The 24,824-nt window shown below is 38.1% G+C and overlaps 1 protein-coding gene across 1 annotated transcript in view; it reads left to right on the forward strand.

Annotated features, from left to right (window-relative positions):
* tbk1 (TANK-binding kinase 1) overlaps nucleotides 1–24,824 on the forward strand; it is a 217,115-nt gene that overhangs the window by 38,457 nt on the left and 153,834 nt on the right. The window contains exon 3 of the mRNA XM_028808250.2: nucleotides 16,809–16,949. Coding sequence (XP_028664083.1) covers nucleotides 16,809–16,949 — 141 coding nt within the window. The remainder of the gene's footprint in view (nucleotides 1–16,808; nucleotides 16,950–24,824) is intronic.

Below are 24,824 nucleotides of genomic sequence, written 5' to 3' on the forward strand. Positions count from 1 at the left end.
CAAAGCATTTAATGTGCTACATTAACTTATGACGGGATTTGAGAATTAAACATTGATTTTAGGATGAAGTTTAGTTTACGACATTCTACTTTAATGACAAAATAAACTATGAGAATAAAGTGGAAATGTCAGCTTTAATCTCGACCATATAGTTTTTTTCTTCTTCACTGTGGCCCTAATACGCTTCCGTAGGGATATACCACAAATAGCATTATAAATGCAAGTTGCAGTTTTATTATTTATGTATATAGCTTAGCTTGAAGCAAGGTCCATATTAATGCAGTTTACCTTAATGATGGTTCAGTTGGTAAAGATGTTATCACCAACTTGCACTTGTTTTATTTTATTTTAATTTGGTGAATACTGTGTAATACACCTGGGCTTTGAAGTCTTGGAAGTAATAGTATTATTACTGGAAGTTGTACTATTATTTATTGTATTGTTGTTATTTATTAGTTTAAATATTATGCAGTTTAATGATGGTAAAGTTGTTTAAAAAGTCACTTTAACGTGTCAGTGGACAGAGATGGTTAACATTAACAGAAAGTGTAGTTGGTTTACAAAAAAATTAACTATTTATTCCTTTTCTAAGACATGTTCAGTGCAATGACAACTTTTGACAAGCACCTCTGGATATTTTACTAAGTCTAAATGCCTCTTTGGATGGTTAAAAATATGTTGTCAAAATTTTACTTTAAGTTGTTTGCAAAATTTGTTCAATAAAAAGGCTCTATATTTTGGCTGCATCTGTCATGCAATGTGATTCCTTCTCTTCATTAGTGTCACCCCCTTGAAAACTATCACTTTATGGGGCCATGCAAACCTGTACTAATACTTGTGTGCACATTAAAATGTTTTTTGTACAATTCTCATGACAGTGGAATAGGTTATTCTTAGCCAGTAATTGCAGTGGAAAATGTGGTTAACATCCACTCATGCATGGGAAAAAAATATCGTCCAATACCATGAAACCGGTATAATTTTGAAAAATACCGTGATATAGAATATTTGGTCATACCGCCCAGCACTAGGGGTGATTCTTTTCTATACCCACTGTATAAATGTTTCTTATGTAAAGACCATCACAAAACATTTTCACAAACAGAACTTTGCACGATAGGTTGGTGAGCTGTGTAAGCTGTGCTGTTTCGTTGAAGGACAGGTGTGGGGCAGACTGACTGGCAGGATGACGCCAGACCTCATCTTGCATCCAAACGGTGCCATCTTTTGCCTTTACGCCTGGTGCAGATGTGTTGTACTTATATGTGAGTGGACGTTTCTTGTGGTGAGGGCTTCTGTTCTTATTCTTCGATGTAGAACCCTCATCCTCATCTGACTTCACTCACCTCTGTTATAGCACATCTTTATTTGAAAACAGCAGTGTTAGATCAGGGCGAGTGTGAACGTGACTGAGAGAATAAAACTGAATAAAAAAAAAAAAAAAACGCTAACCTTTGCAAGTACCATAAATTTACACCGGCTGTTACAGACTCAAATCAAATGTATGTTTTTATTGTATAATAGTAACAATAAGAGCAGCAACATTAATTTTGGGATGCGGGAAGGCTCAAACTCGTGACCTGTTGAATATGAGTCAACAGTTCTTACTGCTGTACTACCAAAGAAGTCGCATCAATGAACCACACTAACCAAACTTCTTTTTCTTCGGTTATAGTCTTCAACAAAAGCACACTTGTTCTGTATTATTTCCACCTTTTGTGAAAGTGCTTTTTTGATATTTGGACTTCAGTCTTCACACATTATACACTTCATGTCAAAATTTTGTCTTTAGTACTAAAACATGAAAAAAGCTTGTATTTTTTGTATGTTTTCAACATTTCTTGCATTTCCTGTCATCCTACACTTACATAGGTCTTTGTAGATACGGAACACACGTGAAATGCATGTGCTCCAAATAATGATATATTTTAGCCTGTACAGCTCTAGGTACTACCTTAATCCCTGATAAACAAGGCTTGAGCTGGGAGAGTTTTTTTTCCGTTTCTGCAGCAGTGGGAGGATGGGATAGCAAGCTGCTTGGGTTATCGACACATTAACAAGATAAAAGACGTTGACGGAGAGGTGCAAATGGATTTAAGGTGGGCCGGGTTTACAAGTTTTTTCGTAGGCTTTGGTAATTCTGATGTTAAGCTGATGAAGTCATTGCAAACCTCCAACTTCCGTCAGGCTTACTGATCAAAACTGTTGGACTGGACCAAAGACTATGACTTTCCTCTTTTACTCCTAGTTCTAGCATGCGGTTGATTTCAAGCTCCACTTCTGTTCTTTTTGCCTCGGGGAGCCAATAAGGGTGTTCTCAAACTATATCCCTGGGTTTGGTCACAATATCGTGCGCAACCAGAGATGTCCTCCCGGGGTTTTCGCTGACTACCTACGGGACGGACAGGAGGACTGCTTTGAGCTCCCGTCTGTGTATGGAGTTTAACTCTGTACCAAAGTTAAGGGTGTTCTTATGAGCAAAGAATGAGCGGAGCTGAGCAGAGGAGTGATCGGGACCCCTTTCCTTCCATGGCTTCAGCAGATTTACATGATATATCTGCTCACTCGGTCGACGATTGGGTTGTTTGACCAAATAGTCGATGAGTCCTTTCCTATCCTTAACTTCATATGGACCTTGCCAGTGGGCAAGTAATTTTTATAGTGGGAGGTAGGAACTAGGACCATGACACAATCTCCCTGGTGGATTTTCCCAAATGTATCGCGTAATTGCATGATATATTCTAATATATTTGTAGAGGGAAGAGCCTCTCCTTCCCAATCTTCTTTCAAAATATCCAATAGGCCCTGGGGATGTCGTCCATATAATAATTCAAATGGTGAGAACCCCGTAGAGGCTTTTGGGACTTCCTGATAAGCAAAACGTATGAGGGGAAGGAGCTGATCCCAGTTCCCCTGTTTCCCGCTGACCACCTTGCGATGCATTTGCTTGAGAGTCTGGTTTAACCTCTCGACTAGACCATTGGTTTGAGGGTGATATACCACAGTCTTAAAGTGCTTTATTGTAAGTAACTTGGCAGTTTCCCGGAACGTTTCTGAGGTAAAATGTGTCCCCTGGTCCGTAAGGACTTCTTTAGGCTTCTTTAGGGATGCCGATCTTGCAAAGACCCCTACCATTTCCCGTCCAATAGCTTTAGTCTTGACTGAGCGCAGTGGAATAGCTTTGTGATATCGAGTAGCGTAATCCATGAAAACTAGTATATTTTTATGTCCTTGGGCTAAGTGTTCTAGGGGTCCTACTGTATCGACCCCAATTCTTTCAAAGGGAACATCAATCAGGGGAAGGGGAACAAGAGGAGCTTGGTCCTTCCTAGGAATCTTCCTTAATTGACACTCTGGGCAAGACGTGCAAAAACAGCGAACCTCCTCATTAATTCCCAGCCAATAAAATCAGAGCTTAATACGCTATAAGGTCTTCTTGTGCCTAAATGGCCTCCTAGGAGATGGGCGTGTGCTAATTCACAGATCTGCCGCTGGAAGGTTCGTGGTATTAATTACAGTTTCTGCACCTCCCCCTCATGCTCTGCTACCCAATACAATAGGTCATTTTCTAACACAAAGTGAGGACCTAGTGGCATGGGCTGATGAGTGCATTGACAAGTACAACTGCATTTTTAGCAAATTTCAGGGAGTTGTTGTTCCATTGCTTCCTTTTAAAAGAAGCCGGTGTTTTTCTAAATAGATATTGTAACTTGGAGAGAGGGTCTGGTCTGACCTCAAGGGGCGGGGTTTCGTCCTGCTCTGCCGAGGCACTAGTTGATGATGTTTCTGCCTGCGACGGACCAGGAACCACCCCATCCCTCTCGTGATCTTCTGTATCTCTCTCTGCCGGCTGATTATACAAGCATGGAGGTAGCCTGAGACGTATTATCCTCGTTATTATTAGGCCCAAGTTATTCTTAGGAGTGGACAGTACTAAACCGCAATTACTTTTAGACTAGTCCCACCCCAGTATCACTATGAAAGGTGGATTTGGAGTACTGCTACGACTAACTTTTTTAGTATTCCTCCGTGGCTGATGAAACAGCTGGTGGTCCTATACCAACGGGTTTCTCCATGCATGCAGGTTATACTGGTCTTAACCTTTTCCTATTTTCATGGTAGTATATATTGGCAATCACCAATGGAAATGTTGCTGCCGGAATCAAAGAGAGCCTCGGTTTTAATACCATTTACAACTTCCACTCCCGTATGAGAAATCGCTAGGGGTTTTGTAAGCGCACATAACCCTCCATTCTCTTTCCACCTTCATTCCTCCTCATTCCCAAGTAAACAGCGCACCTGCAGATCCGGGGACTTTGGAACAGGCTCCGTCTTGTCACAGAGGGGCAAATACTTTGGGACGTAATCCTTCTGGCATCCGCTAAAGAGCCATTCTGCCCTCCTAGATTGTGAGTCTGTCCTGGACATTTCAATGAGTTCACGCATATTTTTAAATTGTCCTCAGACTGGCTAGGTGAAATTTTTTGGCATGAAGCAGGTCACCAGCTCCACGATTTGTAAGGCACTATTCTGAAATGGCCTTAGCCACTGTATAATTTTCATCCACAGTGCACAAACTTGCTGCTGGGTTGACCACTTAGGGTTGAAAAGCCAGTTTTTCATGTTCCTCACCAGCTGGTCTGGGGATGCCCCACGATTAACTGAGGCCTTGGCCTTAGTGAGCCCAAATTTATACACCTGTCTAATTTTGTTATGATGCATATTGCATATTTTCTGTTAATCCAATAAAATACTAAAATAAATACCACTGTTTCCATAATGCATGTCATATATTAAAAGGAAGTTGCTACTTTGAAAGCTCAGCCAATGACGAACAAAAATCCAAAGAATTAAGAGGGGTTCCCAAACTTTTTCATATGTCTTTTTCATATATATAATATAATATAATAAAAATCCAACGTCTGTCTGTCTGTCCACTTTTCATGAGAGAATTACTTAATGGATTTAGATCGGGTTTTCTATAATTTTCTTGAACATTCCAGTTGATTTTGTGACTTCTCTCATCGCGCTAAGTATCATAGTTCACTTGCGGTACCAATTTATTTGCGTGAATTTGAGAGAGCCTAAAACAGTGAGGCATAATGAAATAAATTATCATCTGTGTTATATTTTTTCTGCAACTATAAAATCTAAATTCACATTTCTTCAGTTCCCTTTAGCATCAGTGTAATGCAGGGAATCTGTAGCACACCAGTAAATTCAATTATATTTTGTGACCCCTGTTCATATCACTGCAAAAGGTGCAGTGCATTTTAAAAAAAAATGTGATTTGCTATATATTTTTCAGCATGTCTGTGCATATAGAATGAGTCTATAGAAATAAAGTAGACACACGAAAACACACATGTTGCATGCATTATTTGTTTATTGGCTTGAATCCACACAACACTGGACACTTGCCTTTGCCATGTCCTGGCAGTTACACCTTTCTTTTTTCCTGTGGTTCAGGCTGAGCACATTTCCACTAATAAATGCCATGCAGGAATTTCTAGTTGCAGGAAAACACACAAATCTAAGCACATTCGTGTGTGTTAAAAATATGTTTCAACATGCAAAAGTTCATGAGAATGTATTTCTTTATTAATCTGCTTTGTTATCTTAATTTGTGTCGTTGCATATGCATAGGTGTGATTCTTGACTAAAGGGGAAAGGGGAGAGATTCAGTTTAAGATAACATAGTGTTATTCCTTGAACACCAGCCAAAGCCAATAGCACTTAACTAGCATCCCTCAGTGAAAAGTAGCAACCATCAGTTATCACAATTTGTTTATTTAAAGACTACTTTTCATCTAGTCATGTAATGGACTATAGTTTACATTTTTGGGTTTTAATTTAAAATGGTTTTTTATATTGCTTGTTAACTTAGTGGTTTCCTGATAAACTTTGTTTTGTTCTTTGTAAGCTGCTTTAAGTAAAGAAATCTGCTAATGAAATAATTTCAATAATAAGGAAATAATTTAAGACCATTATAATGCATCATTTAATACATCTGTTGTTTCATGTGTAAAACTTTTATAGACTCAAAATTGCCTTGATTTGTTTAGTGTAAAAAAAAAAGTCCATAGGAACAATACTTTTAGTTTGTAGGATAAACAAGTTTCACTAAGAGAGAGAGAAAATTGATTTAATTACTATTTTAAGCTTGTTTGAGGAAGTTTTTTTTTCCCTTCTAGCAATGATTTTTGACTTGTTTTTTTATGTGCATTATGAGTTTAAAGATCAGTATATCCTATTCTGCTTTCTCTTTGATCACTTTGTTTTGTGCATGCAAAAAAGATTGTGTTTTTGTGAACGGCTTTTTTTTTCAAGTGTCAGGTCCATTTGAAAGCCCTATTGATTTTTTCTTTTTGTTGTGGGCTAACTGAGCAACTGTATAATTCGCCAAAGCTCAAAGATGGAGTTATCTGCTGTTACATGAAAGTGGCAAAGATTCTCTACACCAAACTCATTTCAGAGCCATTTAAATGAATAGAAAGAATTTACCTCAGTTGTTATTTTAGATGTTTTTATTCCATTGCACACAAAGTTGGTTTTTACTAGAAGCAACTAGTGGTGAAACTACACCAAGGTTGTGAAATACATAACCAGTGACTATGTTTGAGATGACATTTTACCACACTAATCTATATTACGAAATGAAGGTTGTATATATGCACGGATGCCAGACACACCGAAGGCACACACGCACTGCGCCTCAGCACCCCAGAGTCAAACCCAGCTGCTTCCCAGAGTCAGTAGGTGGCGCCCAAACAACACAACACAACCTGTAAACTAAACTTCAGGTCACAATACAACCGCCGCCCGAATGCGAACGCGCACACAACCGCATATACAACCTTCGTTTAGTAATGTTTGTGTATATATGCAAGGATTGCAGAGGCCGGAGGCCAGAAGCACCGACGGCGCACGCGCCCTGCGCCCCAGAGTCAAAACCAGCAGCTTCCCAAAGTCAGTAGCTGGCGCCCACACAACACAACCTGTAAACTAAACTTCACGTCACAATACAACCACCGCCCAAACGCGAACACCACCGCACATATAACCTTTGTTTAGTGATGTTTGTATATATGCAAGGAAGAAGTACTGAAAGCGCAACCACACTGCGCCTCAGCGCCCTTGAGTCAAACCCAGTGGCTTCCCACAGTCAGTAGGTGGTGCCCAAACAACACAACACGACCTGTAAACTAAAGTTGAGGTAAACCGTGCACACCAGATTGTATATATGCACAGATGCCAGAGGCCACAAGCAAGCCGTACACAGTACATCCGCCACCCGAACGCGACCGCGCACACCACCACATATACCACCTTCGTTTAGTAATGTAGCCACCCAAGCGCGGATCCGCTGCCATGGTCACTTCAGCACGCGAATCCGCAGCCATCAGCAAACGACTTCTAGCTAACGACACAGCCATAGAAAAACAAAAACAAGACCGCATGGATAAAAACAATGAACGCAGGAGCCTACAACGCGCTTCTGAAACACCAGAACCAGATGAATCACGGCTCCAAAAAGAAACTGCTTTAGTACAAATGTATTTATTTAATTAAATGAAAACTTTCCCAGGACGCACCCACCCTCCATGATTTTTCTTCCCTCCAAATATTGGAGGGAACAGAAAGTGATTGCCATTCTTGGATTTGCGATTCTTTCGAGAATCGCGGGTTTGCTGGTCTGAGAGAATGGTAAATCTGCAGCTTAGAAATTTGGTCTAGAAAAAGAAAACAGTGGTACATTGTTGCTACACTACCCGTGAGACTTAGGCAGTCTCACACAGAAAGATCATAAGTTGGTTATTGTTGTTTCTAAATACAGACAGAGGGTGATAGCCTAGCAACCATTGTTAAAAATTGTAATAAGTGAGTTTCCAGAATTGAGGCAACATTAATGGACATTTTTGACACTACCGATTATAATGATTTGCACTTTATTCATTTTATGGAAATGTTTGAATCCTTTACAAATTAATATAAAACAGCAAATAGCCCTTGAGAAAGAACACAGAGGAGAAATAAAAGGCATTGTCTGGAAAAGAAAAGCAGGACTTTTAAAGATGGCCATGAGGATAATTCAAAGCCAGCAGAGGTGGGTAGAGTAGCCAAAAATTGTACTCAAGTAAGAGTAGCATTACTTCAAAATAATATTACTCAAGTAGAAGTAAAAAGTAGTCATCCAAAAAATTATTCAAGTAAGAGTAAAAAAGTATGTAGTGAAAAGACTACTCAAGTACCGAGTAAGTTTTTGATCATAATAAATGATTTATTTTTTTAGAAATGTTGTAATACTCCTATTTCCAAATAATAAAATAAAAAATGAGTAAAAATAAATAACATCTTTACAAAATAAAGATGCACAAATAACACAAAGTTCCAAATCTCAGTTTTTCCACAACAAAGCTTTTGAAGCCAATACCTACAGTAGGTAAAATGTATGTTTGAACAGTGCAAACTACTTACAGTGACAAGATATACTGACTGTACACTGACAGTATAATACTGCATATTCACTTGCCCTCCAAATAGCACAGCTGATAGAAAATAACATTAGAACAAGGCAGCTTGTGCATGTACAAGAAGTCTCACTTTACCTTGACTGGCCAGTCACGGATAGTTGACACAGTCACTGTATAATAGATGTAGGATGCTCTTTTTAAAAAAAAAAATTTAAATTGAGACTGCAATTAACACGAACAAGTGTCCTTATAACTGTTCTTATTTTTAAGTTCTCTAAGACATGCACTGTCAGTTAGATCACTGAATAATGCACAGACAGAGAAGTTACTGAATAGATAAACTGGGAAGGCACTGTATAATAGAAGATGTAAAACTGTCAGGAGAAAAAAAACAGCTAGAGGGATGGATAGCTAGATAGATAGATAGATAGATAGATAGATAGATAGATAGATAGATAGATGTGAAAGGCACTATATGACAGTTGCTGTTGAAAGGCAAGCAGGCAGTGAGAGTACATTCACATGTGAAAGACACTAGATAAACGGATAGATAGGGAAGGCACTTATATAATAGGCAGACAGAGAAGGCACTAGACAGATGCATAACAGTATTAGCTATATAGTAGTTTCATTTTATATATAAGGTACAGTGATCCCTCGCTATATCGCGCTTCGCCTTTCGCGGCTTCACTCCATCGCGGATTTTATATGTAAGCATATTTAAATATATATCGCGGATTTTTCGCTGCTTCGCGGGTTTCTGCGGACAATAGGTCTTTTAATTTCTGGTACATGCTTCCTCAGTTGGTTTGCCCAGTTGATTTCATACAAGGGACGCTATTGGCAGATGGCTGAAAAGCTATCCAGCTAACTTTCTCTCTCTCTCTCTCTCTCTCTTGCGCTGACGTAGGGGGGTGTGAGCAGGGGGGCTGTGTGCAGCTGCTTCCTGAAGGACAGGCTGCACGGAGCTTCGCATACTTAAAAGCTCAAAGGGCACGTATTGATTTTTTTTATCTGTCTCTCGCTATCTCTCTCTCTCTCTCTCTCTCTCTCTCTCTCTCTCTCTCTCTCTCTCTCTCTCTCTCTCTCTCTCTTCCTGCTCCTGACAGAGGGGGTGTGAGCTGCCGCCTTCAACAGCTTTGTACCGGCGGTGCTTCGCATACTTAAAAGCCGTATTGATTTTTTTTTTGACTGCTTGCTTTGCACTCCTTTGAAAAGGAAGATATGTTTGCATTCTTTTAATTGTGAGACGGAACTGTCATCTCTGTCTTGTCATGGAGCACAGTTTAAACTTTTGAAAAAGAGACAAATGTTTGTTTGCAGTGTTTGAATAACGTTCCTGTCTCTCTACAACCTCCTGTGTTTCTGCGCAAATCTGTGACCCAAGCATGACATTCTAAAAATAACCATATAAACGTATGGTTTCTACTTCGCGGATTTTCCTACTTCGCGGGTGGCTCTGGAACGCAACCCCCGCGATGGAGGAGGGATTACTGTATATGTATTTTACAACTTGGAGAATTATGTCATAAAGAAACACATTAAATCATATATCAATTGACACACGCTGCATGCAGGCAAGCGGGCAGTGAGAGTGGAGATAGATGTGAAAGACGTTAGATATAATGTATACATCAGGCAAAAATAACAACCACTTGATAACAGTATTAGCCATAATCAATGAAAGCTTTAATTAATCAACAGAAATAACTGCGATCGACATTTTAAACTTAACAATTTACTTAAGAAAAAAAAGAAAAACACCCCAGCACGTCTATGAAGGCAGACTCTGCAGACAGAGCAGCGAAAAACGCAGAATAGCGCCCCCTGAAACAGAAGTGGTAGAAAATAGATCGCATCGGTAGTGGTTTACTACTACCATAGAGAATGAATGGGAAACGGTTTAGGGAGTTTTAGCTAAAGAATACACGGCGGCCGCCTTCCGCTGTGCATGTTTGGAATACAGCGTAAATAATGGAAAAAAAGTAACGATTCGAGTGTTGCCCAGTGTAGCGGAGTAAGAGTAGCGTTTCTTCACAAATGTACTCAAGTAAAAGTAAAAAGTATGGTGCAGTAAAACAACTCTTAGAAGTACAATTTTTTTTAAAAAGTTACTCAAGTAAATGTAACTCGTTACTACCCACCTCTGAAAGCCAGTAAATGTAAATTGCAACTTGCAATAAAGAGGAACAAACCTGAATACAGAAACAAGTTAGAAAATGAAGAAAGTAGTAAAGTGAGAAATGACATTCAAGTTATTCAGGGAGAACAACTACATTTAGTCATTACTTATAAGGTTAAATATACTACATTTACTACTTAACTGTTCTATTCACTTAAACAAAAGCAAAATTAAACTGGTTTGAGGTGCAAAACAACATGGTTCAGAAGACACTCCAACAACCTTTAGCCATTTTTTATCACTCAGGAACCTCATGTAGGTAGCTTTTCAGTCTTCAAAACAACAACAAAAAAATCATCTATGCCTGATACTTTTACCATAAAGACTGAGACGTCATGTGCCAGTTAGCTTATTAATATTTTTTTTCATTTATGTTTAATCTGTCAGTAGACAAAAATCAACTCAATGTCTTTAAATTTGCCTTGCCATTAGTCATTATAGAGGTATCAGAGTGACTCATAGCCAGCTTCCTATATCATGTACAGGAAGGTTAGCATCTTGAAGCATGTAACACATATGTCTGTTTCAGCTCTATTGAATACAGATTTTCTATTTGTGGAATTATCCTACAAGATTTTCGATAACATGATCAATCATTCTTTGTGTAGTTGACTACAGGATTTCCTAACTGATGGAAAACTGAAAGGTAAAGAACATCATATTTAAGCCACATGTTTAGAGTGTGAGTACCTACAAAGTTATGTATTGTTAACCACTTTTTTGTATGTACACATTGCACTATATTTCACATACAGGTACTATAAGAACAATCAAATTTTTGTGTGACACTTCCATTGTAAGGTTCACGAAGATGAGATAACGCAGCTTGTCAGATAGTATTCTTTAAATTGTTCTGGATGAAAACATCAACAAAACTTAAACGATAATCTTATTAAAACAATGAACATGTTGTAGAGATCGTAGAGAATTGCAAGTGTGCATCCATCACCATTCCCATTAGCGTAACATTAGTAGTCTACATATCTGTTGTTTTCAGTAATACGGACCAATGGTAGTTCTTTTTGATCCAGTTGAAAAAATTAAAAGCGCCAGTGACCTTTTTTGAAAGTTTGTTGTTTAAAGTGTTTTGACCTGTATTTATTACCTTCTGAAATAGTAGTATCTATGACAAGAATAAATTGCACTTGCACCATTATACTTACGTTGCTTCCTAAAATGATATGAAGCTATATACTGAATGTGGATTCATTTAATTATATGAAATTGAAATGTAAAGCTTTAAAATATATTTTATTTATCATTCACTGCCTATCGGTTGATCTCAAAAGGGCAGTGTGCATCAGTTAATGCCACAGGACTCAGTGGTATTAAATATATATAATACATTTTTATAAAAATAGTTGTGTGTGCAACTTTAAGATTTTTGACATTCTTTTTATATATAATGTTCTTAAATTTTGCACATTTGACTTTTCCCCTTGTACAAAAGTAAAATTATTGATTATACATCCACGTCTTCTTTTCAGCTGTGCAGTTTTATTTTTATCTAAGCCTTATTTGCAGCCTCATTTGAAAGTTTTACCTAAAATGCATCAATTTTAAATTTAGAACAAGTTTCAGTTTTGCCATGTATATCCTTTATTTGGTGCTATTAACATTTTTTAGGTTTACTTCCATCTCTGCTTTGTATCTTTCACCGTCATAAGTTTGAATTTATTTTTATGGGTTAGTTTATATTTTTGACACTAAATTGCAACTCTGCTTATTCTTTAAAACCAGCAAACCCACAATTCTCGAAAGAATCGCAAATCCAAGAATAGCAGTCGCTTTCTGTTCCCTCCGATATTTGGAGGGAAGAAAAATCATGGAGGGTGGGTGCGTCCTGGGAAAATTTTTCATTTAATTAAATAAATATATTTGTACTAAAGCGGTTTCTTTTTGGAGCCGTGACTCATCTGGTTCTGGTGTTTCAGAAGCGTGTTGTAGGCACCTGCGTTCATTGTTTTTATCCATGTGGTCTCGTTTTTGTTTTTCTATGGCTGTGTCGTTAGCTAGAAGTCGTTTGCTGATGGTGCCGGATTCGCATGCTGAAGTGACCATGGCGGCGGATCCGGACTTGGAGGGTTACATTACTAAACGAAGGTGGTATATGTGGTGGTGTGCGCGGTTGTGTTCAGGCGGCGGTTGTACAGTGTACCGCTTGCTTGTGGCCTCTGGTATCTGTGCATATATACAACCTGGCGTGCACGCTTTACCTCAAGTTTAGTTTACAGGTCTTTCTGTGTTGTTTGGGCGCCACCTACTGACTGGGAAGCCGCTGGGTTTGACTCAATGGCGCTGAGGCGCAGTGCCGGTGCGCTTTCGGTGCTTCTTCCTTGTATATATACAAACATCACTAAATAAAGGTTGTATATGTGGTGGTGTTCGCGTTCAGGCGGCGGTTGTATTGTGACGTGAAGTTTAATTTACAAGTCGTGTTGTGTTGTTTGGGCGCCACCTACTGACTCTGGGAAGCCGCTGGGTTTGACTCTGGGGCGCTGAGGCGCAGTGCGCATGCGCTTTCGGTGCGTCTGGCATCTGTGCATATATACAACCTTCGTTTAGTAATATAGATACCATTTACAGCAATAGTGAATGCAGTGCTGTTGATAGTACTGTATAAAATTGATTGATGCTGATTCATAAACGTACTACTACAATTGATTTAAATCATTTTTAGTATTGTTATTACCAAGACAGTACCATTTGAGTTTCTTTCGTTGCTTGTTTTTTAGCTGCTATATTCTCCGCATTGGAGTCTTTCTGTCTACATATCAAGGTTATTATAGTTAACGAAAACTAAAATCAAAACTGAAACTATTATTAAAAAACATTTTCGTAAACTGAAATAAAATAAATAACAAAACCGAAATGAAAAACTAAAACTAAATGAAACTATTAAAGTAGCTGGAAAGACTAACTGAAATAAAATAATAATTTACTAAAATATTTTTAGTTTTCGTTTTTGTATGAATATTCTTGCCATTAGTCTTTAACCCTTGTAAGTTTTAACTCTAAAACAGAAATTCATCCACCACGAGACGCCCGCATATATTCATCCAGTGAATAGCAGCTGGTGACGGAGGGCGGATATTCACAGAGCAAGCTGAGTGCGGGTGCGTAAAGCGTGAGAAATAGAAAGCGATTTGCGTGCCGCCTTTCTTTGTGCTTGTTGTATATCAAGATGTAATTCAAATGGCTGAAATCAGAATTTGCTGGTCAACAAAACATTTACCATATGGACAGAAAAATCATGAGTGAGTAATGTTTCAGTTTATTTTTCAGGTGTCTGCTTTTTGTTGACAGCAATTCACCTGCCACTTCGCACAGGAGAAATCGTTTTTACTTTCTCATATACGAAGTATAGAGAAAGTATAGTAATCATGAAACAATTCGACCTCGATATTTTGATGAACCTTGACGTTATAGACTAACCAGTGTCCAACAATACTGTTTTTTGGAATTGTGTGTGTCTGTTTGTGTGTAAACATGATAACTCAAAAACGCAACCAAATAAATGGATGAAATTCAGCATGTGGTTGTTACACCACAGTTATAGATCTGTATTAACTTTTAGGCCAAATCCATCAAACCGGAAATGGCACTTTACCTGAACACATACTCGATTTTTTTTTTTTTTTATTCATGCAGCTGCAGAGTCCGATTTATTCAACTTTACTTTTATTATAATTGTTCAATATATTATTAATTTGATTTGTTGTTGATGGTTCCTTAATGTACATAATATAACAATATAATGATTGTCTTGCGGTTTACTCCTCAAATATCCATCCCCATATCTGAGTATACAAGAAAGTCGAGGGGAGCGCTGTCCCAGTTTTTGAAAATAAAACTGCACTGATCAAGAGACTGACTAGGTCATCATACAAGATCAGCATATTGTTGCTGAGCAATCACTTTTGCTTTAAAAACATCGTTTAACAACGAAGCGATACAAATAAAGGTAGAGAGTCTGACAAGTGATGAAAAACTAAACATACTAATGGGTTTTTGTATATATTCCATATTTATTAATTTATCTTTTTTAGTTCATATTCACAACTCAAAATACCTGATATTGTGAAAGTAATCCATTAGCAGAATTATATTTTAGAATATTTTGTCTCCCTTTTTTCAATGTTTTTTTTTCTCTCTCAAAATAGGTAGTTGAAATATCATATTCTTTTTTGTTCTTAACATCCGCCTTATCATACATATTGCATACCAGGGATTTTTCCTGCCTTGCATTCAAACCTGCTGAGGTAGGCTCCAGATTTCCTGCAATCCTAATCTGGATAAACAGGTTTAAATGTATGTGTTGTTCGTAATCTCAGACGCTGTCTCTGTTGTTTTATGCCTGTCCGTACCCCTATTACCTGCTCTTGCTCTGCTTATTATGGGTTTACTGTCCTTTATGGTGGTCTATTCAAGACTCACTGTCCCTAACCTTGACACACATGCTTGTTGTTCTTTGTTTCCCTCAATACAGCTAGGTGGGGTCTGCACACTCATGCAAGTCTAAGAACCCTGTTCTTCCTAAGCCCCTATGATTTTCATGAGAAAATAGTTTAAAAATTATAAAATTGTGTAAAATTGTTCATATTCAGTGTCTAGTTTTGATTATGCTTGTTTTTATCAGACAAAAACAAAACCAGATAGTAAACCAGATAGTAAACTCATATCCAAATCTGTTAAGTGTACAGTTCTGTCTGATTGTGACACAAAACTAACTCCGTAGGCGTTAATTACTGCCATAATTACTAAAACTAAAACTGAAACTAATATATATAAAAATAAAATAGAAATGTCTTCGTGAAATAATAACTAAACTAAAACTAAAAATACACGATGAAGGAAAACTAAAACTAAACTGAATTTCCAAGTAAGGTCAGAAAAAATATAGAAATAAAAACTAACATAAAAAGGCAAAACTATAATAACCTTGCTACATATGATTGCAGATATACATATGTTCAAGAAGACACAATGACACAAACCTTGTACGAGGCATGAGGTTTCTATCCTGGTCATGTATTAAGATTGACTGTAACTTTTAGGTTCTAAGATTACATGAAATGTTTAGCCAAGCTTGCATTTTACTGACATTTAGGTTTGTGTTTGTGGCTGCAAGAAAATCATACTGTATATTTGTATTCAATGTGAATGATTCAAGTAATTATTTCTTAGTTGGAAAGGTTTGAGAATAAACTTATTTTAAAGGTGCATTTAATTTGTATGTGTATGTGCTGGAATCAAGTATTACAAGAGCACTAAAATTACCTGTAACTCTTACAAAGTCTAGTTATATTATTTTTTTCTTTTAAAAACTTGTTGCTGTATTTCTGTAAAGTTCTTACAAGTACTGCAGGTTGCAAGTATCAATCTTATACCACCATCCATTTTTTTTTTTACATTTGATTAGATGCGCCGTGTTATCTGAAAAAATAACAGTAACAGTACTTAAGACAGCAATTGGCGTTAACATTCATCCTTTTTGACAGACAGGAGAAAATTAAATGGGATTTTAGGCAATTGGAAAAAGCTTATTGAATCAGTGTAATGTAAAGTTTGTTTTTTGTTGTTTTCTTTGGAGTACTGTTCTGTGAATTTCATATTGCATTACTGTCACATATTTCCACTGTTTGATTAAATGAAACATAGCTCACTTTATAAAATGTTCTATACTTGAAAACCAGTGCAAGGGAAATTTTATTTAGAAATGTCAATGAAGGCATAATAAAGAATGAGGAAATCATAAAAGGAAACTAACAGCTAAATCTTTCTCTTTGACAGAAGGTGAAATTAGTGGTGAAATTTTATCAGATTATAAAATGTATGAACATTACAAACTATCAAATAAAATACTAAAGAAGAATTAACTGAAATTTGTAGTAAATGATATGAGAAATGGGTCCCAGCTGTAAGGATACTTAACACACCAAAGTAAATCGTGAAACGACAATTGGGAGCTTATAATAAAAATACATGCATAGAGTATTATTGAAATGGTTATTGCATGATTACCCCAGCCATAGTTGCTTCTTTTCAGTTTATTAGTTGCTTGAAGTGCTCTGCTGCAGGCAGGCACTCAGTGCTAATACCCAAATACATTAGTATAGTGCTTTATTTCTAAGTTTTATTTCTTTCTTCAGAAAACTGGTGATCTTTATGCTGTGAAAGTTTTCAACAGTCTCAGCTTTCTTCGTCCTTTGGATGTCCAAATGAGGGAGTTTGAAGTGTTAAAGAAGCTAAATAACAAGAATATTGTGAAGCTCTTTGCTGTTGAAGAGGAGGTAAGAGTATTTGCTTTGATAAATATTTTGCTTTGTTAAGGGGCTTGTAATTAAATAAAGAATTCCTGTACTGTGTACTCATGTACCCCTTTATTCTTTTCTTCTTTTTAACATGCAGTTATTCACCAGACATTTGAATGTATTTATTTAGTATAGTATATGTGTGTGTGTGTGTGTGTGTGTGTGTGTGTGTGTGTGTGTGTATATATATATTACACCCAAAATTTGGATACGCTATGTAGACGACACATTCGTCATATTAAGAAAGAACCAGCTGAATGAATTCTTCAATCATATTAACACAATATTCCCTGCAATCCAGTTCACAATGGAAAAAGAAAATAATCGACACATCAATTTCTTGGACATTTACATCAAAAGAAATAGTGACGCCACCTTGACCACAAGTGTTTACCGTAAACAATGCCACGCAGACAAGATTCTACATTACGCCAGCAATCACCCGGTATCTCATAAACGGAGCTGCGTGAAAACCCTATTTAAACGAGTCCACACTCATTGTAATACCAAGGAAACAAAAAGTAATGAGAGACGCTATCTGTTTCAACTTTTCACCTCGAATGGATACTCAAAATCATTCATTAATCGGAGTCTACACAGCAGGCGCCAAAGGAATCGGCATACAAGCGACGTAAATCAGAACCCCCATCCCACCTGGCATTCACTCCCGTACCACCATAATGTGTCAGAAGGCACGGCACGCACCCTGACCAAGTGGGGCATCAAAATAGCACATAAACCCACCAACAATCTGCTCACGGTCCTGTTTAATGCTAAAAACAAGAAATCGACAGCCGAAACACGAAACGCAGTTTATAGTATTCCATGCAATTCGTGCTCAGCTGTATACATAGGACAAACGTCAAAAAAAATCTCAACACGTGTACAGGAACATCGCAACGCCGTCAGAAGAAAGGACGCACTATCTTTGATATATGCACATACTAAATCGACAGGACACACATTCAATTGGGACAACGTGAAAGTAAAATTTAAGGCCAGTACAAAAAGCGCCAGAGAGTTGGCCGAGTCTTGGCTATCAGATGAAAATGCCATCAACAGACACTTGGACATAAACCCAGCATATGCCAACTTAAGAAGGACATATGCACTTTAATTTAATGATACACCCCCCCCCCCCCCTTTGATCATACGGACTTAGTCACCTCCACCCACCCCCCACTGAATGTGTTGCTATATATTGCCTTTGATTCTTGTAAGTCTAAGCATTATCCTCTGATGAAGACCCCTGACAGGGGTTGATAGCTCAGGAATAAAACTATTTTATGATACGTGATTCGTTTTTTCTCCCTTTGTGGATCTCCAACTGCATATATATATATATATATATATATATATATATATACACACACACCCACACCGAATGCCCTTCCTGAACAGCTTAACAGAGATGTTGTGCTGCAGGTCTGACAGGGTGAGTGGCAATAAGAGACATTTTTTAAAGTACAAAATAGGGCCTTGAAATCCCTACTGTGGACTACTTCAGAAATCTTCGGTTCATCATGCAGGGCATTTTTACGCCATCGAGTTGGTGAAAGGATGGTTCCTCAGTGTGTGACAGTAACTGTCAAACATGTAGGAAGAAGTGTGATGGTCTGGGGTTCCTTTGCTGGAGGCAGAGTTGGTGACTTGCACAGTGACTGGCATTCTGAGTCAAAAGAGCTACCACAGTTTGGCTGTTACATCAGCAAAAGGTGGTTACTTTGATGAATTATACATTTGAATAAAATTTCATGCACTTAATGATTCCTTGACTTATTTTTTTATTTGCCGTTGTTTATTTGTTCTATTACACTATAATGTTGTCCAAGTACTGCATCAAAGGGTGTAGTAACACAGTTTGTTCCAACTCCACTTTAAGACTGACAGAGGATTTTTAAGTAATTAATGGACGTTGGGACACCTGCGCAACTTGAAAGGCTAAATTTACTTTAATTGCTGCAGAACATCTATAGGTTGTAACCCTATTAGTTGTTCTCTGAAGAAGGCCCATTTGTAATATTCTGAAATTTCCTTTTCTTAAGTTTTAGTTAGCCTAAACTTTAAATTTAAACCTCTTGCAGTTTATTGCTTACCTTGTCACCATTTTAGGTTATTTACTGCATTTCACCTGATTAAATTTGAAGAAAAACTGGTAAAACCGAGGTGTTCTAAAACTTTAACTGGTATTATATGTTTAACTTTTATAATTTTTTCATGCAGTGGGCTTTTAGATAGTGTCAGACTAGACACTGATTAAATTTCTATATTTTGTACACGGGGGCTGTGAGCAGCATCATAGGTGTTATGATAAATATTTCTGTGATGTTATTTTATTGCTGCTTATGCTGAATAGTAGTCTTGTTGCTGTTGTCCCTGGGATTAGCTGGTGTTTGTAGGACTGACAGATATACCATATTGTTATTCTGTTTAATTGTTTTTTATGAAAGGTTTTAGCAGAGATTTCTACTTTTTTTGTTTTCTTTGTAAAAACTAGAGACCTAGATGCAATGTACAGCTCGCTTGGCTTTATGCTGGACACTTTGTACTCCAAATATTATAGTCTATTATTTAGCCTGAGATTTTGAAAAGTGTAGCGGAATAAGGATACAACTGGTAAATTCTTAGACAGATAGTTTGATTGCTCTAATAACTAAGCATTTGATTACTGTAATTTATAATTTTTCATTATGAATAATTTGATAGAAAGATTTAATTCAATTCAGTATACTGTTCAGTATAGTAACCTGATACAATGGTTAGTGCTCCTTAAACAGAGTCCCAAGGATCAGAGTTCCAGCTTTATTACTGTCTGTCTAGTTTTCACTTGTTATTTCAGGTTTATTGATAGTGTTTTTGGGATAGAATCTAGCTTTCTGCAACTTTGAATTTCAATAAACATGGTCAGAAAATGAATAGATAGTGGAATATGAATTATTTGACACAGTGATGGAATAGTTTAGCAGTGCTTACTGACATCTCAAGAATCCTAACTTGAGATCCTAATTCTGATATTCTCTGTGTGGTATTTGTCAATTATGCCTTTATTCACATCAGTTTTGTTTGGATACTCCAGTTTTCTTTCCATATTTCACAGTCTTGCATATTGGGTTAACTGGAAATGGTAAATTAGTCAAGCCATTGTAAATGTATAAGTGAACCAATTAATGGAGTAGTGCTCTGACCAAGGTTGTTTTTTGCCTTGTGTTATGTTCTAAAAGGATAAATTCTGTCTCTCCTGGATTGACTGGAAGCCAGAAAAGAGCCGTACTGCCTGGTTACTGGTGATTTCCTTTACATGGAAACACTATCAAGGATAACTACTTCAGCCTAATTCTTAATGCTAGTATAAATGAGCATAAATGGGTCCCAAAAATGTTCTTTTAACATTAGAATTACCAAAGCCTATGAAAAAACAAGTAATTCCGGCCCACCTTAAATCCCCTCGCACCTCTTCATCAGCGTCTTTTGTCTTGTAAATGTGTTTATCAACACAAGCAGCCTGCTATATCATCCCACCCACTGCCGCAGAAAGGGCAAGAGGTTCTCCCAGCTCAAGCCTTGATTATTTTAGAGTGAAGAGCTGGAGTTTTAGGGGGTAAATCAAATAAACACTTTCACAAAAGGTACAAGTATAATATGACAGCTTCCGTGGTACAGCGGTAAGAACTGCAGACTTGTAATTAAGAGGCCGCGAGTTTGATCCTGGGTGCCTCGTGAATTTACTGTTTTGAGAAGTGAGCTGCTCTTTATTGTTAATATTATACGATAAAAACATACTTTTGATTTGTGTCTGTAATAGCTGGTGTAAATTTATAGTACTTGTAAAGGTCAGTGTTTTTTTTTTCCACTTTTATTCTCTGTCACGATACAACCCCCCACCACCACCCCAGATCTGACACTTTTACTTTTTATTTGAAACTGGGAATAACTATAGATGTGAGTGGTGTTTTGAGACAATGGAACTGGACATTCTCTGATCTGAAGGGATGAAAGCTGACACACAAGTGCTGGTGTATCTGCCTTCTTGGTTTCTCATTGTCACTTGAATTTTTTATTCAGTTTTATTGAGTGTTCCTGCTCACGCTGAATTAGTATGCACCTTATGGTCCATGATGTCAAAGCCACACTGACACTAAACACAGAGACATAGGTATACAGTATATGATATTGGGAATAATTCATTTTATGACCTGTATAGTACATTTTGGAAAATATTGTGGCACTGATGCAACATTATTCATATTATTTATATTCATTTGCATACCTTCTTGCGGTTGTAATCAGTGACCATGTTCATTTATTTATTTATTTATTTCCCCTCCAAGCTTGCCCAATCTCCACATTTTGGTGTATGGTGGGGTTTCTTTTGTACTCCTGGACATGCAGAGGAAAGAATAGTACAGACAGGTCAGTTCCGCACTATATACAATCATCAAATTAAAATGTTAACAGCTTCCACACACCCAAGGACCGTCCTTCCTACATTTACGATATGTGTACTTGTTGCAATGTACACACTTCTCTCTATGCTGTGGTTCCTATTACATTGAAGGGGCACCTGACACTGACTGAGTTTGCTTTCCTGGGGGAAGCAGTGGTCCTGGAACAGAAGCTTGTCAATGTTGTATCCTCTTTTTTTCTTTTTCCATTGCCTTTTCTTGTAAGAAGCAATGACAAAGTTCCTCTGCAAGGAGAACAAAGAACACACTTCTTATCTCAGTGGCCCCCGTGCATGCCTTGCACAGTACATGTGCGTTGATCGCCTCCAGGTCAAGCATATTGTAGCACACAGCTACCGGCCACCTGCGTGTTCCTGTTCGCATTGAATAAGCTCATGCCTTCGGGTCCATGATGTCAAAGCAGCACAGGGCAAAAAAAGAAAGTGACAAATATAGAGTAGACCCCCGCGAAGTTGCGGTTCAGAGTTCGCGGCCTCAGTCATTCGCGCATTTTTCCTTAGAACCTTTCTAATAATTGTTAGTAGAAACCGCAAATATCTTCCGCAATTTTTATGGCTTTTTTCTTGGCAATACTGTACTGTAGAGAGAATGGGAAGCAACTGTAGAGGAAAACTCGGCTTGGGATGGTGAAAGTAGCCAATAGAATTTGAAACTGCAACTCCTAGCAGTCCCTGCAGTGGCTCTGATTGGTCTTCTGCTGAGGGTGCTGGGGCTATTGGGGTCAAAGGATGTCAGCGCTGCTTTTTAAAAGGGGTCTGGTTACCAAGAGCAAAAAAAAAAAAAGTTTTTGTAATTTGTGTTTCAAGTTCCTGTCTCTCTGCCTGCCTTCTGTTGGGTTACCTGTACTTATTTGTTTTGTCCTGGATCATTTTGTGGTTGGCGTCTGGATTGTCTGCCGTCTGCCTGTGTATGTGAGGACTGTATGTGGATTCATGGCCATCCTGTAAAAAAAAGGAGCACTCCTGAACCCGTTCTCCCGTCTTCACCATTTCAAGAACTAGTGGTAGGACTATTTTTACATTCCCATTCAATGTGCGGATCTCTGGACTATCTATTTTCATCATTACATTTCATCTCTTGCTGTTTTTCATGAACATTTTTCATGAGTTACTGTGTGTGTTTTGTTTGTGCTTTGTTATATTTAATGTGTAATCGCCGTAAGGGGAACAGGAGTGGTATCGTTGTTTTCATTTATTTCATTTGTTTTCATTACATTCTTCATTTGCTGTTTGATTACCGGTTTACTTTGTTTTTGTCTCTGTTTGTGAGTGCGTGCAGGTTGGGCCAAGGCTGGGTGCGTCCCTGGAATCTCCACCATAAAAATAAATAAATCCCCATCTTCTCGGTGGTGTGAATCTTAGCGGCACTGGACTGCTACAGCATTATTCATTTCTCCTCGCTGCTGATTGACTGTGATGCATCTCCAGCTGAGTGTTCTTGCGTTCTTGTGTTTTCCATTTTATTCCTCTTAACCCTTAAATTGCCACAACTGGCTATAGTTGTTTCCCAGTGCCATTTTTGTGAGCACGCAGGAGGTGATCAGTCAGTGCCGTACATTCATTGAGCAGCCAGCTCTAGAAGACACGGATGCTCCTCAAAAAACCCCTCTTAAAAAATGCTGATAGACTACTCTCACATTGCTCCCTTACTTGCTGGACTTACTTGCGGCTGCTCTGTCGCATGATATGCTTCTCGCGCGACGCTATGCATACTTAAAAGCCTGAACAGCACCTGAACTTTTTGGCTGATTGATTTGTTTCTCTCTCTTCCCCCAGACATCCTCTGCTTCTGTTGGGGTCCCGCTCCCATTGTGCTCCCCTATGATGTTTGTCTATTCTATAATCAAGAACTAACTGCACATTGAGCTCGTTTTACTTCTGAAAGACACATGTTTGTTTAAAGTGTTTGAATAAAGTTCCTGTCTCTACAATCTCCTGTGTTTCTGTGAAATTCTGTGACCCAAGTGTGACACCCTGCAGCACTGCAGCCTCACTGTCCCTGGGATTCAGCCGCTGCACTAGACTAGCCTGCAAGCATCAGTGCTTACCTCTGTGTGCTTGAGTGCAGCCAGTTCAAGCGCAGTTGGCTCAGTGATTTACTGAATTTCATCCATGGCATCAGTTGCACCTTGTACATATTGTTACAGTAGTCTCTCTATTATAAAAAGAAATCCTGTCCCCTGTCCTGATAGTCCACGATACGTGATCTTTCTCGAAAGATAATTTAAAGACCCGCGAGATGAAAGAGACCTGCCACGGTGCGTCTCACGGGAACATAAAATGAGAGTCTTGCAAGACACACCCTACTTACAAGCAATATAAAAAAAAACAAATCAGTAGTGTAAAGGCAGTCATGCATCACGCACAGTTCCAGGGCTCGCAGTGCATATAAAGTGTATAAGGTCAATAGGGTAGAAATGAAATGAATAGGGTAGAAATAAAACGTCGACGATTAAACGAAGAAGAAATAAAAGCGCAGAGAACAGAGACCCAAAAGCGATGGAGAGAAAAAAAATGCTAAAAAGAAAAACAATAATCTAGGTGCAAATTTAGAAAATAAGGAATGTGATGATCAGCCTGGAAGAAGTGAAATGGGAAAAAAAAAGCACGTCCAATCGGGTGCGGAGAAAAGAGACTCAAATGTGTTGGAGAGAAAAAAAGAGCAAAAAAGATTAATCGAGGTGCAAATTCAGAAAATAAGGAAAGTAATTATCAGCCCGGAACAAGTGGAATTGAAAAAAAGCACGTCCAATCCGGCTCAGAATTAAAAGACAATGAGTAAAAGAAAATGGAACTTCATAAAGACGTTTACAAACGTTGACGCTAAACACATGCAGAGCAGGTTAGAGACTATGAAACCAGGGAAATTAAAAAGGCTCAAAAAAAAAAAAAAAACCCGGCGCTATACACATGTGGACAAAGCTGCGACAGCAGCTACCTCAACCGAACGTGAGCAGCGTTATACATCCTGCAAGAAAGAATTCAACCACGCCCTTGGCCAGAAATAAAAGACAGGTATTGCTTTTACAACGTCACGCAAGACCAGGCAGTGAGCCATCATTTAAAACAAGTCAAAAGACCTCTATGCTAGCAGTTGTTGGATTGCTTTTGGCAGGCAAGCATCGTGTGCTCAGAGCTCTTAAAACAACGACATGCGACAGGCAGAAGAGGCAGCTAGCAAGCAGCAAAAAGACAGCAAATGATCCAAAGGCATATCGTTAGCGTATGTTCAGCCGCAACACCCTTCACAACACAAGCAGTACTATACGTCTGGGAAGAAAGAGATGTATCCTCGCGTGGGGCAGGAAATAAAGACACAAGTATTGTTTTTACAAAAGTTTTTAAAGTAAAAGTGAAAATAATGCATATGTAACAATTCACAAGAAAATAAC

Source organism: Erpetoichthys calabaricus, chromosome 1, assembly GCF_900747795.2.
Source record: "Erpetoichthys calabaricus chromosome 1, fErpCal1.3, whole genome shotgun sequence".
Taxonomy (NCBI): Eukaryota; Metazoa; Chordata; class Cladistia; order Polypteriformes; family Polypteridae; genus Erpetoichthys; species Erpetoichthys calabaricus.